At 39.8% G+C, this 15,000-nt stretch overlaps 1 protein-coding gene across 1 annotated transcript in view; it reads right to left on the reverse strand.

Annotated features, from left to right (window-relative positions):
- HOXC10 (homeobox C10) overlaps nt 1–3,114 on the reverse strand; it is a 7,019-nt gene extending 3,905 nt beyond the window's left edge. The window contains exon 1 of the mRNA XM_068265082.1: nt 2,331–3,114. Coding sequence (XP_068121183.1) covers nt 2,331–3,114 — 784 coding nt within the window. The remainder of the gene's footprint in view (nt 1–2,330) is intronic.
- Nucleotides 3,115–15,000: the final 11,886 nt, after the last annotated feature.

Genomic DNA, 15,000 nt, shown 5'->3' on the forward strand with positions numbered 1-15,000 from the left:
ACAACCAACATGGTCTTTTTTTTAAAATCACACATGTGAAAGCGTATGCGCACAAATCTATGTACTTATTTTACATGTATGCGTGCAAAAGTAGTGCGAGGCTACACTTCAGTATTAGCACAAATACGCACAGTTTACGTTAACACACAGTTATATAGAATACTAGCGACCAGATACAGGAGAAAGTTGACATTGCACTATACACACACACACATGCGATAACCCTACAGATCTTATGAACTGTTCCCGCTGTACTACAATCTATTGCATTTAGTTTCTACTTTTATAATTAACAATAGCAATACAATGCAGAACGTGTAACACAGTGCTAGCTGTAGGACACGAGCTGTGTAAGTGGAGGCGACCATGTGAGCAACTTTGGGACACAGAATATAAAACAAAGGACACCATTGCACGTCAAGGTGCAGCAAAAATCAGTGCACATAAACAGCAAACAAACAGCACAGTGCAGTATCACAGCAGCATGGAATATTGTGCACGAAAAAGTTAAAGTAAACATAGTAACATTTGTAAACCCATCTTCACAAACAGCCCTTTCTTCCTGGCGTATGTGGGCAGAATGGAGCCACATCTGGAAAAGAGATGCATGCATGGCATTTGCCTTGCATTTGATGAACATGTTTTGGTAAACTTGACTTTGCTGTATAAATTCAGGGATAAAACAAACTGATAGAAACAATTGATCAGGATATTGCTTTATTTTATCTGGAGCAATTCAGCAATAAAAAAAGTCCAATTTCCTGAACATGTGAAAAATACAAAGGAAGCGGTACCCTTTTAGCTTCTTTGTACAAACACGTTCCAAGGCTTTTCAGATCTCCCCAGACATAAACATGGCTTGTAGTCTCACTACTGTGTTTACAACAGATATGGCTTCCTTTAATTTGCTGCAATAGCAATTACTTTAGGGCAGCAATATAGCAATAAAGGCGAGAATCTGCAAAAAAATACTTCTATGGAAAGGGATAGGGATGCATTTCCAAGAAAATGTGCTATTTGGTCTGATGGGTAACAAAACACACACTTACACAAAACTTATACATACTACGAAAAAGTGAAAAAAGTCCCCAACAGTCAAGTTGCATACATGTGCCTGTACTTTACATATATGTGAATATTGCCTTACACTCACAAAAGAAATCACTACCACGGCTAGCCTGATATAAAAATATAGATATATTTTTTTTACCACCTATCAATATCTTCAACTTGCATATACACACTGGAGCATATGAAAACTTGCATGTGATATATATATATATATATATAAATATATATATATATATATATATATATATATATATATATGTATATATATATATATATATATATATATATATATATATATATATATATATATATATATATATACATGTTTATGCATTCTATATATATATAACATATGTACAAGCAATTATATATATATGTGTGTACAAGCAATAACAATAGCTCGTAATATAAGCAAAATAGCATTCGTGCAGAGAAGCTTAATTCAGAGCTTAATATTACTATTGCCACATGCAGCAAGCATCAGGACCATCAATATACATTTTATCATTTTTTTCTTTTCATTCTGAATAGAAAACAACAACACAACACAGCAAATGTTGCAAATATTAGTACCTTGCCATTGTATAGTACCAAGATATGTCAGACAGGCACTCTGATCATTTAAAGATAATTCTGTTTCATCAAAATGGCAACTTGTGTGCTAATAACATCCTAAAGTTTTTACTGTCGTGTTATGAAAGATAGATAGGTAGATAGATAAATAGATAGATAGATAGATAGATAGATAGATAGATAGATAGATAGATAGATAGAGATTCTGATTACCGAGAGACAGACAACATATAGACAGGCAAGCAGACAGGTAGAGAACATACATAGGGGAATGGATAGATGGATGGATGGATAGATAGATAGATAGATAAGATAGATAGATAGATAGATAGATAGATAGATAGATAGATAGATAGATAGATAGATAGATAGATAGATAGAGATTCTGATTACTGAGAGACAGACAACATATAGACAGGCAAGCAGACAGGTAGAGAACATACATAGGGGAATGGATAGATGGATGGATGGATAGATAGATAGATAGATAGATAGATAGATAGATAGATAGATAGAGAGATAGATTTCTTTTTCTAATGAGAAGTCCTGTGTGAAAGTTTGCCTGAGGTTGGAGCCTCGCCTGCCATAGTATCTTTCAGTGCAGCTGCAGTGTGACATGCGGCAATTTCTACAGGAATTTAGCGTCATTCAGGAGAGACAAGCACAAGGGCAGAAAGTCTTCTTACCTTTCGCTTCGTTATCCGAGTTGTCAGTACTGGTGTCAGTGTGTTTGCCCAGCTCCTTGTCCGCCTCGGAGGCTGCTAGCTTGGCAGCTGGGAGGCTCTTCTCTGTTTTGATGTCATTGGCACTGGTATTGCTGGGGTTGGTGCTCAGGTTGGTAGCAAGGCTCTGGTTATCCGTCTTCGTGTTCTCGGGGAAGCTCACCTTGCCCCCCGTTGGCTGTTGCTGTGGCTGCTCCAGGATCTCACTTCTCGAATTCAGACTCGTCCTGTTGTCAAAAGTTGCCTCAAACTCGGCTGCATTGTGGTTCTTCTCCATAGGGTAGCCTTGGCTGGCGCGGTAGTAGCTGGGCACAGGAACCTCATGGTCACTGGATCGAGAGTCGGGGATCTGGTTTGGGTACAGGGCAGTCTCTGTCGCGTTTTTCGCCCTTTTATCAGCACTGTACATACAGCAAACATTTTCCTCCTTAACATTGGTGGGAAAGGAGCAGGAGGAGAGCTGCCTGGCAACAGGTTGCTCAATCCTGTAAGTATTTTTGGGGTCACACCAATTGTCCAGCTGAGATAGGTAAGAAGGGTAAGAGTTGAGAGACAGGCTGGGGTTATTCACCTCGTCCCTTTTGGAAAGAGACGGGACAATGCCACAGTTTCTCATCATCCCACAGCTGAAATCGTTCCCAGACTGCATATACATCCCTTGGTTGGAGGAATAATTCTCTCCTCTGCAGCTACCGGCCAACGAGTCCATCAAAAACGAGTTAGGAGTCACATTGCTGGGACATGACATTTTCAGAGAGGCTTTTTAAAGAGGAATACTACAGCCAGAGGCTGACATCTTTTTTTTAGGGAAAAATATCAGCACCATAATTATCCACGCATTGGCCCCCACCACGTGACTCCCAGGCCAATGAGGATTGAAAATGGCCTTGGTGATTCAGACGCAGGTGACGTCACAGGGGTCAAGTTGTCGGGAAAGAGGAAAACGAGCGTGGAGCAAGAGCGCCATCTATCCGACTTTCTGAGGTATGGAACCCGCGGACCTTCAAGTTGAACAAAGGAGAAACGCTTCGGTTTGTTTACCAATGAGGCAACGCAAGTCCAGGCAGAAGAGCTCACATCCAGAGGTAACGCTCAAATTCAAAGAAAAGGCTTATTCACCTAGCAAAGAAAATCCCATAGAAGCATGTCCCTAACCTCAGGGATAGTCCCACCTTATTCTGCTGGCCAAGAAAGGCGAGAAAGAGCGACACACCGCTGCAGAGTCATGGTATAGACTGAGTTAACTCGTGTACCGCTACAACTCACTTTTTCCTTAAACTATACCTACCTATATGGTGACCGGCATACCCCGACCTGCACAGGCCGTCATTTGACACTTGTACAGTTTAGAAAAACGGAATTTATTCTTTATTCTGCTTCCATTGCCCATTTCTTTGCCAAACTATGCAAGCAGATGCTAATGTGGGCATCACAGACACTCCCCTGATTTCATTATATTCTCTATTAAATTTGCATAAAGAGGAGACACAAGTAAAGTTATCCCCTCTCAATGTTTTTTTATCCGTTTAAACCATGAAAACGTCACTTTCCTTCACTGTAATCCCTCTAGGACCACTGCGAACAATATTCACTTTATGCATATAAACTCAACTATTTGTCTGTATATCATAGCATTGTTTCATTTCAGTATGTCCAGCTATACATAAAGTGACGTTGGGGACACACCCTGGTGAAAGCTAAAGAATTATTTACTTTTATTATGTTTACTGTACAATAAAATAGTACTGAAAAAAAATCTACCTTATTTCTATATAAAAATGTATTATAAAATGACTGCAAAATAACTGTCAAACGCAACAGTTTGCTCATCTGGCAAGGGGTAAAGTTATATATATATGTATTTTTTTAAAGACACGTTAACATTTATCATCTATTGTATATGCAAATATTTTTTGACTTCCGCTATGGGCTCATAACACTTGCAGTTTTGTTTGTAAACCCCTCTATATAAAGCTTATTCATTGTACAAATGTCTAAGGAATGTCTTTGTTCCTTTATTTTCCAGTCAGCTGAAATCGCGAAATTCGTATATTCCAAGGCCGCAGATGAAACCTATATAACTTAGGTATAGACATCTGTATCCCATTTATATAGGCTGTGCTATGACGCTTTATTTGGGTGTTTGTTTATTATGCTATTGGTGCTGTAGTTGTATTTTCAATGTTTAAGCTCTGCTAATTACATAGACAAGGCTTCTGTCTCAAGGACACCCATCTCAATCAACGCCAAGTTGAGCAATGCAGAATACTAACTTAAATATCTTTCCTCCCAACATCCTGAGGACTCCTGCCTATGGTCATATCCGCCACACATGCACCGAGAGAAACGCTCAGATAGTCGGTAAGATTGCATTAGAAATAGGAAAGTTGTTCAGTTTCTTTACCTTGCAGTTTTGGTGCGTAGTTCACGATCCTTCCTTTGTGAAAACACAGACAAGTTTCCGCTGGCCTAGACCCTAAAACTATATATGGCGTGCTCACTTCACCTATAGAAGACAGTAAAACCTTCACTCCAGACGCCATTTGGTTTCCTTAGAAAGCTATTTGAGGGTTTATGGCCCCTATTTGTGTTAGTTGCATAGACTTCTAAAACTGTCTGAGAGAAATCGTTTGGTTTTATAGTAAGAAAAGGAAAATTCACATTATATTTATAAGCCTGGGATAAAAATTTAGTGTGGACACTCCAGTTTTTCTTTTTTTCCTCCCTTTTAATTTATAGGTGGTGGAATGAGAAAACCTGCCTTTTTTACATTATCTCCCTCTATTTCACCATTTTTATTTTATTTTCAGTGGTAATATTGTAATTTACTGGCTTTACAGCTGCGCCACTAGCGCCAGCACAGAACTCTCCGCGGCCCCGCCCCTTTCTATTGTGGGCCTCACCTAATGAATCCACTGTGTGTATGTATGTAAGCATGTATAGTATGTATGCATATGTATGTATGTATGTATGTATGTGTGCATGTATGTGTGCTTGAACAGTGTGTGTATAATATATATGGATATGGATATATATATGTATATATGTGTGTGTGTGTGTGTGTGTGTGTGTGTGTGTGTGTGTGTGTGTGTGTGTGTGTGTGTGTGTGTGTGTGTGTGTGTGTGTGTGTGTGTGTGTGTGTGTGTGTGTGTGTGTGTGTGTGTGTGTGTGTGTGTGTGTGTGTGTGGATATATATATATATAAACACACACACACACACACACACTGTTTATAAGTGCGTTGTCCATGATACATTTTAGAGTCTGAATCGGTAAATTAGGTTCTGCAAATTGCAGATATCTGTCCTAACATGGACCATGGAACTGACAGGAAACACAGGATGGAACGATAGATGTGGATAGGTAGGTATGTAGATAGATAGATAGATACATAGATGATAGATAGATAGATAGATAGATAGATAGATAGATAGATAGATAGATAGATAGATCATGATACATTTACAGAGATGGATGGATGAGTGGATGGATGGATCGATAAATAGCACTGCATATAGATAGATAGATAGATAGATAGATAGATAGATAGATAGATAGATAGATAGATAGATAGATAGATAGATAGATAGATAGATAAGATAGGTCGATATTGGATGGATGGATGGTTAAATGGATATATCAAGAGATGAATAGAGAGATAAATAATAGATAGTAGATAAATACATAGATATTTGATGGATGGATGGATGGATGAACAGAAAGATAGATACTAGACCATGCATAGATATTGGATGGATGGATGGATAGATAGATAGATAGATAGATAGATAGATAGATAGATAGATAGATAGATAGATAGATAGATAGATAGATAGGTGAACCATCACTCTGGCAAGTTAACAAGCAAATGCTCACAATTGGAAACTATGAAATCTACCAGTTCATTATTTTCTTTATGGAAAAAGCCATTAAACCCCACAAGCATTGTCTCCAGGAGACCGGATATTGTTTAAAGTTAAAAATAATTAGAATTATGATAAACATGGGTCATTAAAGTAGAAAGATATAAAATTCATCAGCCTAAATAGAGCCCCCGTTGGGACAACTGCCTCCGCCTAATTGCAGAAAATAAATAGAACGTAAGGCATTAAACATGCAAGGCTTGTGCGGTGGGAGAGCGGGGATTGGGAAGGAAGGCACTAATGGAATGGGCTCTGGAGTCGCCGCCTGGTGATATGGCCATCCGGGTAACCCAACCAGAATGGGTGCACCTTATGTACCGGCCAGTGGAGGGGGTTATCATCAAATACGAATGCATTGAATGCAGGAGGGACGATGTAAACGGCTGCAGATTGGGAAATGGGATAGCAGAGCGTGATATGGACACAGTCTACCCTACGCCATGTCCACTATGGCCATGTACTCTGCCTATTGCACCACCCTGCTGGGGGAGGACTGGCTTCCCCATAGATGAGGCAATAGTGTGAAGACTGGGATTATACAGTATGAGCTCTGCTCTGTCCTAAAAGCTATAGGGCCCCTCCAGACTACGAGGAAAGCCGACCATGGCGCACCGGCCATAATGCTGGGGTTTATTTTTAGTGTAGTATATCCCCAATATTCAACGGATCTCTCTCTCGCTTTGAAACGTAACACGTGAAACCCTCCCTGGCAGAAGCCATATACGTGACTGTGGCCATTTATTGACTATAAGGTCATTCTAAACATCACCTACCTCTCATACACAGAGAGGGATATCACATGGGGAGAATATTACCCCCTTTCACAACAAATCCATCAAACATGAAAGGAGCTACATTCCGCTTTCTTCTTTCTTGGTAATATAAATCGCACAATCATAGCGCCGGATTATATTCCACTTCATCTGGCGATAAAATGTAGTAAATTCCCTTTACTTACACTGCTGAGGTCACAGTTTGGGGTGGTTATCTCATCCAACAACTTTCATCGTGCTTACCCTGCTCCAAAAGTCTCTGTGTTTGTCGTAAAACCACCCAAACACTAAAACATTAATTGATTTTGCCGCCCCCCCCCCCCATCCCCAACTCACAAACAAGCCAACAAAAAATAAAACAGAAGTACAACTCTGTCCACGGACTATGATAGGGATGTTACTATTAAAATGGTAGGAAGTAGATTGTGAGCTCCTCTGAATGACATTTATTAACTTGGCTATGCGTCTTTGAGGCGCTATAGAAAATGTAAAATAAAAAAGAACAATAATACAAATATGCGTGTATGTATCACATACCTGTTAAATAACATCACACCTGAAAATAATGAATGGGTAGCTGCATACTAGTTACACTATGTCATTGAGCATAGGTGTACATACTTATATACTTACTCATACTGTATTGAAGTATTCCCCCTAGCGTGATCTGCATTTCAAATGCGTTTTCTGGATATTATACTACCTACCTACTTACCTGCCTACGCACTCCCTCTCCCTCTTCCTCTCTCTCTCTCTCTCTCTCTCTCTCTCTCACCCCACCCCTTCTTTCCATCTATCTCTGTCTCACTCTCTCTCTGTCTCTTTCCTTCTCTCTCTCCCCCTCTCCACTCTCCCTCTCCTCTATTTTCCCCCTTCTCTCCCCGCCGCCTCCTCCCACCTCTCTCCCCCTTCCCTTATCTATCACCCTCTTCTCTCTCTCTCTTTCTTTCTCTCCCTCTCCCCCTGCCCCCCCCCCCCTCTCCCTCTCTCTCTTCTCTATGTCTCCCTCTTCTCCCTCTGTCTCTGTCTCTCTCCTCTCTCTCTCCCCTCTCCTCTCTCTCCCAATAATGTCAGGGACACGCGTAACACAGTGTAATCTGTTTATTGGCAATATCTGCACCCCCAGGACCATGCAAACATGACTGCGAATACACACAAAACTGCAGAGTTATTAACAAATATTTTATTTTTTGTTAACATAATTGGAGGCTTCTCAGTGTATTTATTAATGTGAGATAGGAGATCTGAAATGTTATTAACATAATTTGTATTTTTTTCCTGTACTCTTCACAGTATAATGACAGCAATTATTACTCCAATTGTGTAAATAAACTTAAAATTCGTTTATGTAAACACACAGGGGCGCAAGAAGCATTGCTAACCAGAGTCCTGAAGCTTTATCAAACCCGTGCTGGCTCCATACAAGCTGCGGATGCTTCTCAACGCCTCCTCTGATCTTATTTTGTTTCTTCTGTTAACATTTGTCAAATAAATGGAAATAATTTCTCACAACGTTTGGGTATTTTTTTTGTATATGCAAAGAAAGAATCGTGTCCTAAGAGGTACCAGGCCTACATACAGACTCACAGGCGTGCAGACACAAAGACACATACATATGACAACCTATGTATGTATGTATGTATATACATGAATAGAAATACATAGTCAGTGCTAAGATTGGTTTATGAATTTCGAGTGTGTGTGTGTGTGTATGATTGTGTGTGTTTAATGTGTATGTGTGTGTGTGTTTAGTGTGTGTGTGGGGAGAGAGAGAGAGAGAGAGAGAGAGAGAGAGAGAGTGTGTGTTTAGTGTGTGTGAAAAGAGTGAGAGAGTGTGTGTGTGTGTGTGTGTTTAGTGTTTGTGTAGAGAGAGAGAGAGTGTGTGTGTGTGTGTGTGTGTGTGGAGAGAGAGAGAGAGAGAGAGAGTGTGTGTGTGTGTGTCTGTGTAGAGAGAGAGTGTGTGTGTGTGTGTGTGTGTGTGTGTGTGTGTGTGTGTGTGTGTGTGTGTGTGTGTGTGTGTGTGTGTTGTGTGTGTGTGTGTTGTGTGTGTGTGTGTGTGTGTTTGTGTAGAGAGAGTCTGTGTGTGTGTGTTTGTGTATAGAGACAACATATTTCTTAATAATGCTAATGGTGCTACTTATATATTTAAGTGTGTAGGCTGGGCCATTTTTAATAACATTGTATAGGACTGTAAAACGCTTTAAGGGGACAATTGGTGAGATTAATTGATAATTGCACTATGCAAAGCGATGCACATAGGTAGATTGATAAATAATGTAAACATGATAGAGGTAGATAGATAGATAGATAGATAGATAGATAGATAGATAGATAGTGTAAGGAATTGGGTACAGTTTTGCACGCCGAGGCGCTTGGTACATTGGCACTGTCAGTAATTGTTATTCTGCAGGCAGCAGTTCTCTCTGGGGTCATTACTTTGTGGACATATTATGACAAAACCACACAGTAAATAATAAGAGTGGTTAGAAATTGCCCCAAATGGCCCACGGAAGCCGCTTCCACTCATATGCTCCGATTTTCTGTCTGTGGCTGGGATGGAAATACCACACTGGGTGCATTCAATAAAAGTTTTAATTCCTCAGGATTAATGACCACATTCCGCTTTCGGGGAGGCGCCATAACCTCGTCATAAAATATATTTTTCTCAGCAGTTAGGGGGAAAAAGTGTAAACTATTAATTAAACTTCTAACATGTGTTGTTTTTTTTTTCTCTAATAAAGTTACGGTAAAAATAAAGTTTCCTACCTCTTTTAAATCGGGAAATATGCCAAACATCAAGGAAATGAGACACTCAGGAATATGTATCAATTTAAAATATTGCTCTTGATTGTAATAGAATATATATATATATATATATATATATATATATATATATATATATATATATATATATATATATATATGTATGTATATATATATTACATTACCCAGCCAGTGACACCCTTCCCATGGTCTAATTGTCTATATACCCTGTTTCCATGTATAACTCGGTGCTATATATATGTATATAAGTGTGCGTGTGTCTGGATAATTCGCCTGTGGCATGTATAAAGTTTTGCTAGTTGGAGCGGACCGTACAATACAATAAGACTAAGGTCAGTGAACAGAGGTACTTTCGAGGACTTGAATGCATTTCTAGACAGGAATAATTAAGAAGTAAAAGTACAAGATTAAGAAATAAAGGAAGTAATTGAATATGATCCATATAGCATGCACTTACAATTGCTTACACCTAAGGCATCCCGCGGTCAGGCCCCTATCTACATACATGTACATAATTGGGTGTATTTGTGTGAATATTGCGGTATTTTACAGGCCAGGCCGGACACACACCGGTTATTTAGCAGTAGATAAACACATACATCACATAAGGCCAAAGCCTTGTAGAAGTTCAAGTTGTAATGGCGGTAAGGGAAAACAGTGGAGATCTATGTCTCTCCTCCCCTCTTCATGCGTCTACAGAATGTCATTCTCTTCACATGTATAGCTACAACAAATACCGCAGCATGACTTTAAAAATGGGGAAGGAAGTCCAGGATTGGGCCCAAGTAGCAAAGCTGGCGCAAGAAAAACAAAGAGGCAGCCTGGCAACAATGGTGGAGTAGAAGAGAGCACAGCATACAGCAAGGTCTTTAGTGTTCTCCTATTGAATGACAGATCAGGGTGTTCCTGCAGGAATGGGTCAGCCTCACAGCCTCTAGTGGAGTCCAGGACCCCCGTGTGTTGTCCTAGTGCATGCTTTCCGGCGTGTGGTCTGAAGATACCCATCTCCTGACGAGTCCACAGCCGGAGATCGCATCAAGCTGATGGCTGCCCTCAAGTCCATTTGCCAAAGCCACTGCCTTCCTCCCTGCGATATCTCACATTCCAGTCTGGGCTTTCAAAAACAAAGACCTCCAATATCCCCCTGAAGGGGGGCATCGCAGACAATCTTCCCCCACTCTGCTTGTCCATTAGTCAGGCCAGTCCTCATCTCCATCATGCTATGTGATCGCTCTAAAACCTGTGAGGAAATGAGGAAAGGCAGAGTCAAGTTTACTCCTGGGCACTTGAGCCTGCCGAGATGAGTGTGCGGATAGATGGATGGATGGATGGATGGATGGATGGATAGATAGATAGTGTGTGTGTGTGTGTGGAGGGGGGGGGGGGGGTAGTGTGTGTGTAGAGTGTGTAGACTCTAGCCTCAAGCACATGTATAATCAATTAATATAATTAGTGTGTGTGTTTGCCAAAGTGCCTGTAACAACTTCTGAAACTATTATCTGAGCTGGAGTCAGTGGGGTAGGTGTGTGTGTGTGTCTGTGTGGCCTGTATGTGTGTTGCGTGTATGTGTGTAGCGTATATGTGTGTAGCGTGTATGTGTGTAGCGTGTATGTGTGTAGTGTGTGTGTGTGTGTGTGTGTGTGTGTGTGTGTGTCTCTCTGTCTGTGTGTGTGAGAGAGATAGAGAGCGAGAAGCAGAGAGAGAGGGAGCACGTGTGCGCCCCTCGATGTGTACCTTTGTTCTTGCCATGCACCCCCGGCCTGCTCTGCTATAACTGCTGACTGAGTGACCTAAGAGAAAATGAGAGACTGTCCATCAGCGGAGACATCATCGTCGTCAGCCTTGTAATAACGTCACACTGTAATAAAGGCCCGTTGCATGTGGCACGGTGTATTTACTGTGCCTGGGGGGAAGAGGGCAATTAAAAGTTCTCTGTCACTAGCCTTTCCGAATGTATTTGTAACTTTTCACAACTGAATAATCTGCGGCACTATTCGATATGCTGTTGGGGATCACAGACAGGAATGGGAAACAGGTTTTTGATGATGTGTTTGGTGGTTTGTACGTCACAAAGGAAGTCCCTGGCAATTAGTTTGTAGGTTATTAAGTACTTTTCTCAGCCCCCTCCCACTCTACTTCACCCAGTCCTGCAATAAATAGTGGAGTAATTTTTTTTCTTTCTATTGCTCCATTGATGGGTTTGCTACAGCTCTCCTTTCTTCCGTTTGGACATTCATTGTGGGAATTAAAGGGGTAAAAAATCTAGTAAAAGTTTTATGCTAAACAAAGTTCCAATAACGTTCACCCCCTTAATATACCGAAGAGTTCATAACAATAATAAAAATGATCGCCTCTTAATCCTACGCCAATCATGTACACTTCTAGTAACATTAACGTCTCTTCCAAACAGCTTAATATTATGTTCTATAAACAGCACCTTTGATTTAACATGCATGTTTAAAAGCTACCTCTGCAGCTCACGTGACCCAGGCTGGAATTTTAACCCCGATTCTAGTTTGCTGCAAAGGCTGCTGGGTAATGGACTTGACTTTATTGAAGTTCAAAGACAGATAATTCTTTTTAAACTTTTTTTTTCTTTCTGTAATTGAATGATACCACGCTGAATTCCCAGACACATGTGTACTAATATCTGGAACGCTAACCCACAATTTTGATCTCCCATTTTCTTTAAATGGGAGCCCAACCGTCCCCCCTATTTCTTTCATAGGAGACATTAAAACAAAAGGCTTTTTAATACAAGAGATCTGTTCACGTGAAACTCTCTCTGTTTCAAGACCTTTTTTTTCCTCCTGTGCACCAAAATGACCAAGTTAACCATTGGTTGGCTTAGACGTTAACATACACAAAAGAGAGTGAGCTGGAAACGGTTCCGCCTTGGTGGCAAAGGGTTAACGGCCCTTTGCTTCTTGGCACTGCTGTTCACTGTGCTGTAAACTCCCACATGGTCTATAAACTTGGGTTTTACAGCTAACATTCCATTTTAGCTCAGGGAAACTTTGAACTAGCCCTCCAGATTTTTGTAAGTAACTTCAGTTGTAGCCCTGAGAAAAATAAATACATACAGGCCTACAACTGGAAGGATTTCCCACTAGCCTCCCCCCATACAGACACACACACACACTCCTATTTGTTTACTGTTTACAGCGGAAGTCTTCGGTCTATGGCCCTACAGAGTCATTAAGAAAAAAAAAATAAGCTGTTTAGTGCGCCTGACTTTATGGCATTGTCTAGACTGCTCTCTTTTGTCGCTGCATCCTCAGCTGTTACGGGAATTAGCTGCTGTACATGTGGACTGTTGGGAACATTTTATTATTTTTCAACCTCCAGTGATGCTGATAATATTTATTTCACCAAGCGTGATAAAGCGGTGTGCTGAGGAAGATACACGACTTACCTGATAAATAAATATACAGGCATTCATTCATGAATTCATCTGATCTTGCAGCAACATGTGTGTACACACTCTGTGTTTATATTTAGAAAGTTGCACCGAGGTGCTATGGCCGGCTGTGGTGTCCTATGCATTAAACTACTAAGCTGAATGTAGTGAAATAACGCTACAGCGTCAGATGTGTGAAACATATGCCTGCACCAGGTTTAGGAACCGTACTACACACACATCTTAATACAGAATTAGCCCTTATTCAATTCCCTTTTTCTCCTACATTTTCTCCTATGAGGTATTTTTCATCTTCTGTTTAAGATAACTTTTCAGCACCCTGCAATTAAAAAAATACCAAAAAGTAAGCGAAAAGTACTGCAAAAATTACTCTAGGTAGTTTCCTGCTTGCTATTGGCTTAAAAAGGCATCCTATTGATAAGGTATGAAAATACCACCTAGAAGAAAACTTGGGCGAAAAGGGGAATTAAATAAAGGTGTATATATATATATATATATATATATATATATACATATATATATATATATATATATATATATATATATATATATATATATATATATATATATATATATATATATATACCCACACGCTATAAGCTAACTCATCATTGGGATCATTGGGTGTGTGTTCGTGGATAGAAAGATAGACAGACAGACAGACAGACAGACAGACAAACAGACAAACAGACAGACAGACAGACAGACAGATGGATAGGTAGATAGATAGATAGATAGATAGATAGATAGATAGATAGATGGATTTAACAGTGGTAGATAGATAGATAGATATTGTCAGCAGTAGATGATAGATAGATAGCTAGATAGATAGATAGATAGATATTGTCAGCAGTAGATGATAGATAGATAGATAGATAGATAGATAGATAGATAGATAGATAGATAGATAGATATTGTCAGTAGTAGATAGATAGATAGATAGATAGATAGATAGATAGATAGATATTATCAGTAATATATAGGTAGATAGATAGATAGATAGATAGATAGATAGATAGATAGATAGATAGATAGATAGATAAATAGATAGCTATATATTTACCGTAACATACACACAGCAGGTAGATGGATAAATAAATATGATGGATAGATAAGATGTATATATATATGGGGGGGGGGGGAGAGAGAGAGAGAGAGAGGTAGTTAGATAGATAGATAGACAAAATAGATACCTATTTCAGCACACCACGCCAGCTATAAATGAATAAACTAACTGTTTAACACTATTAACTATCAGTATATAGCATATGACTAAACTGTTTCGCTTCGATGCAATTCAGTTTATGGAAAAAAACGTATAATACAAATGTCCTCTGTGTACACAACGATCCAGCCGTCTCCCAGACCATTCCAGACGCATCAGCCGGTACCGATTTGCTGCAGACTCCAGAGTGTATATTTTCTCATATTTTGGCCTATAGAGCAGTTGTGAGCTCATGTATTTCTCCGTCTCCCCCATAGAATAAACAGTGCAGTATAATGCAGGCTATGTGGGCCTCCTGCAGGGTAGGTCCCGCACACAGGCCACATACCTTATGGCCACACACATCACAAATGCAAGAAAAGCTCATGACAGTATTTAGAAATACGTGTCATTTATTTCATTTACACAGAATGGTTACATGCATGGAACATTTTAACAGTATGTTGCAGTTTTACTTATCAACAGACTGATCCGCAGTGAGATCCGTGTTCTTTTTTTTTTGTAATTTA

The sequence above is a fragment of the Hyperolius riggenbachi genome, chromosome 2, assembly GCF_040937935.1.
Source record: "Hyperolius riggenbachi isolate aHypRig1 chromosome 2, aHypRig1.pri, whole genome shotgun sequence".
NCBI lineage: Eukaryota > Metazoa > Chordata > Amphibia > Anura > Hyperoliidae > Hyperolius > Hyperolius riggenbachi.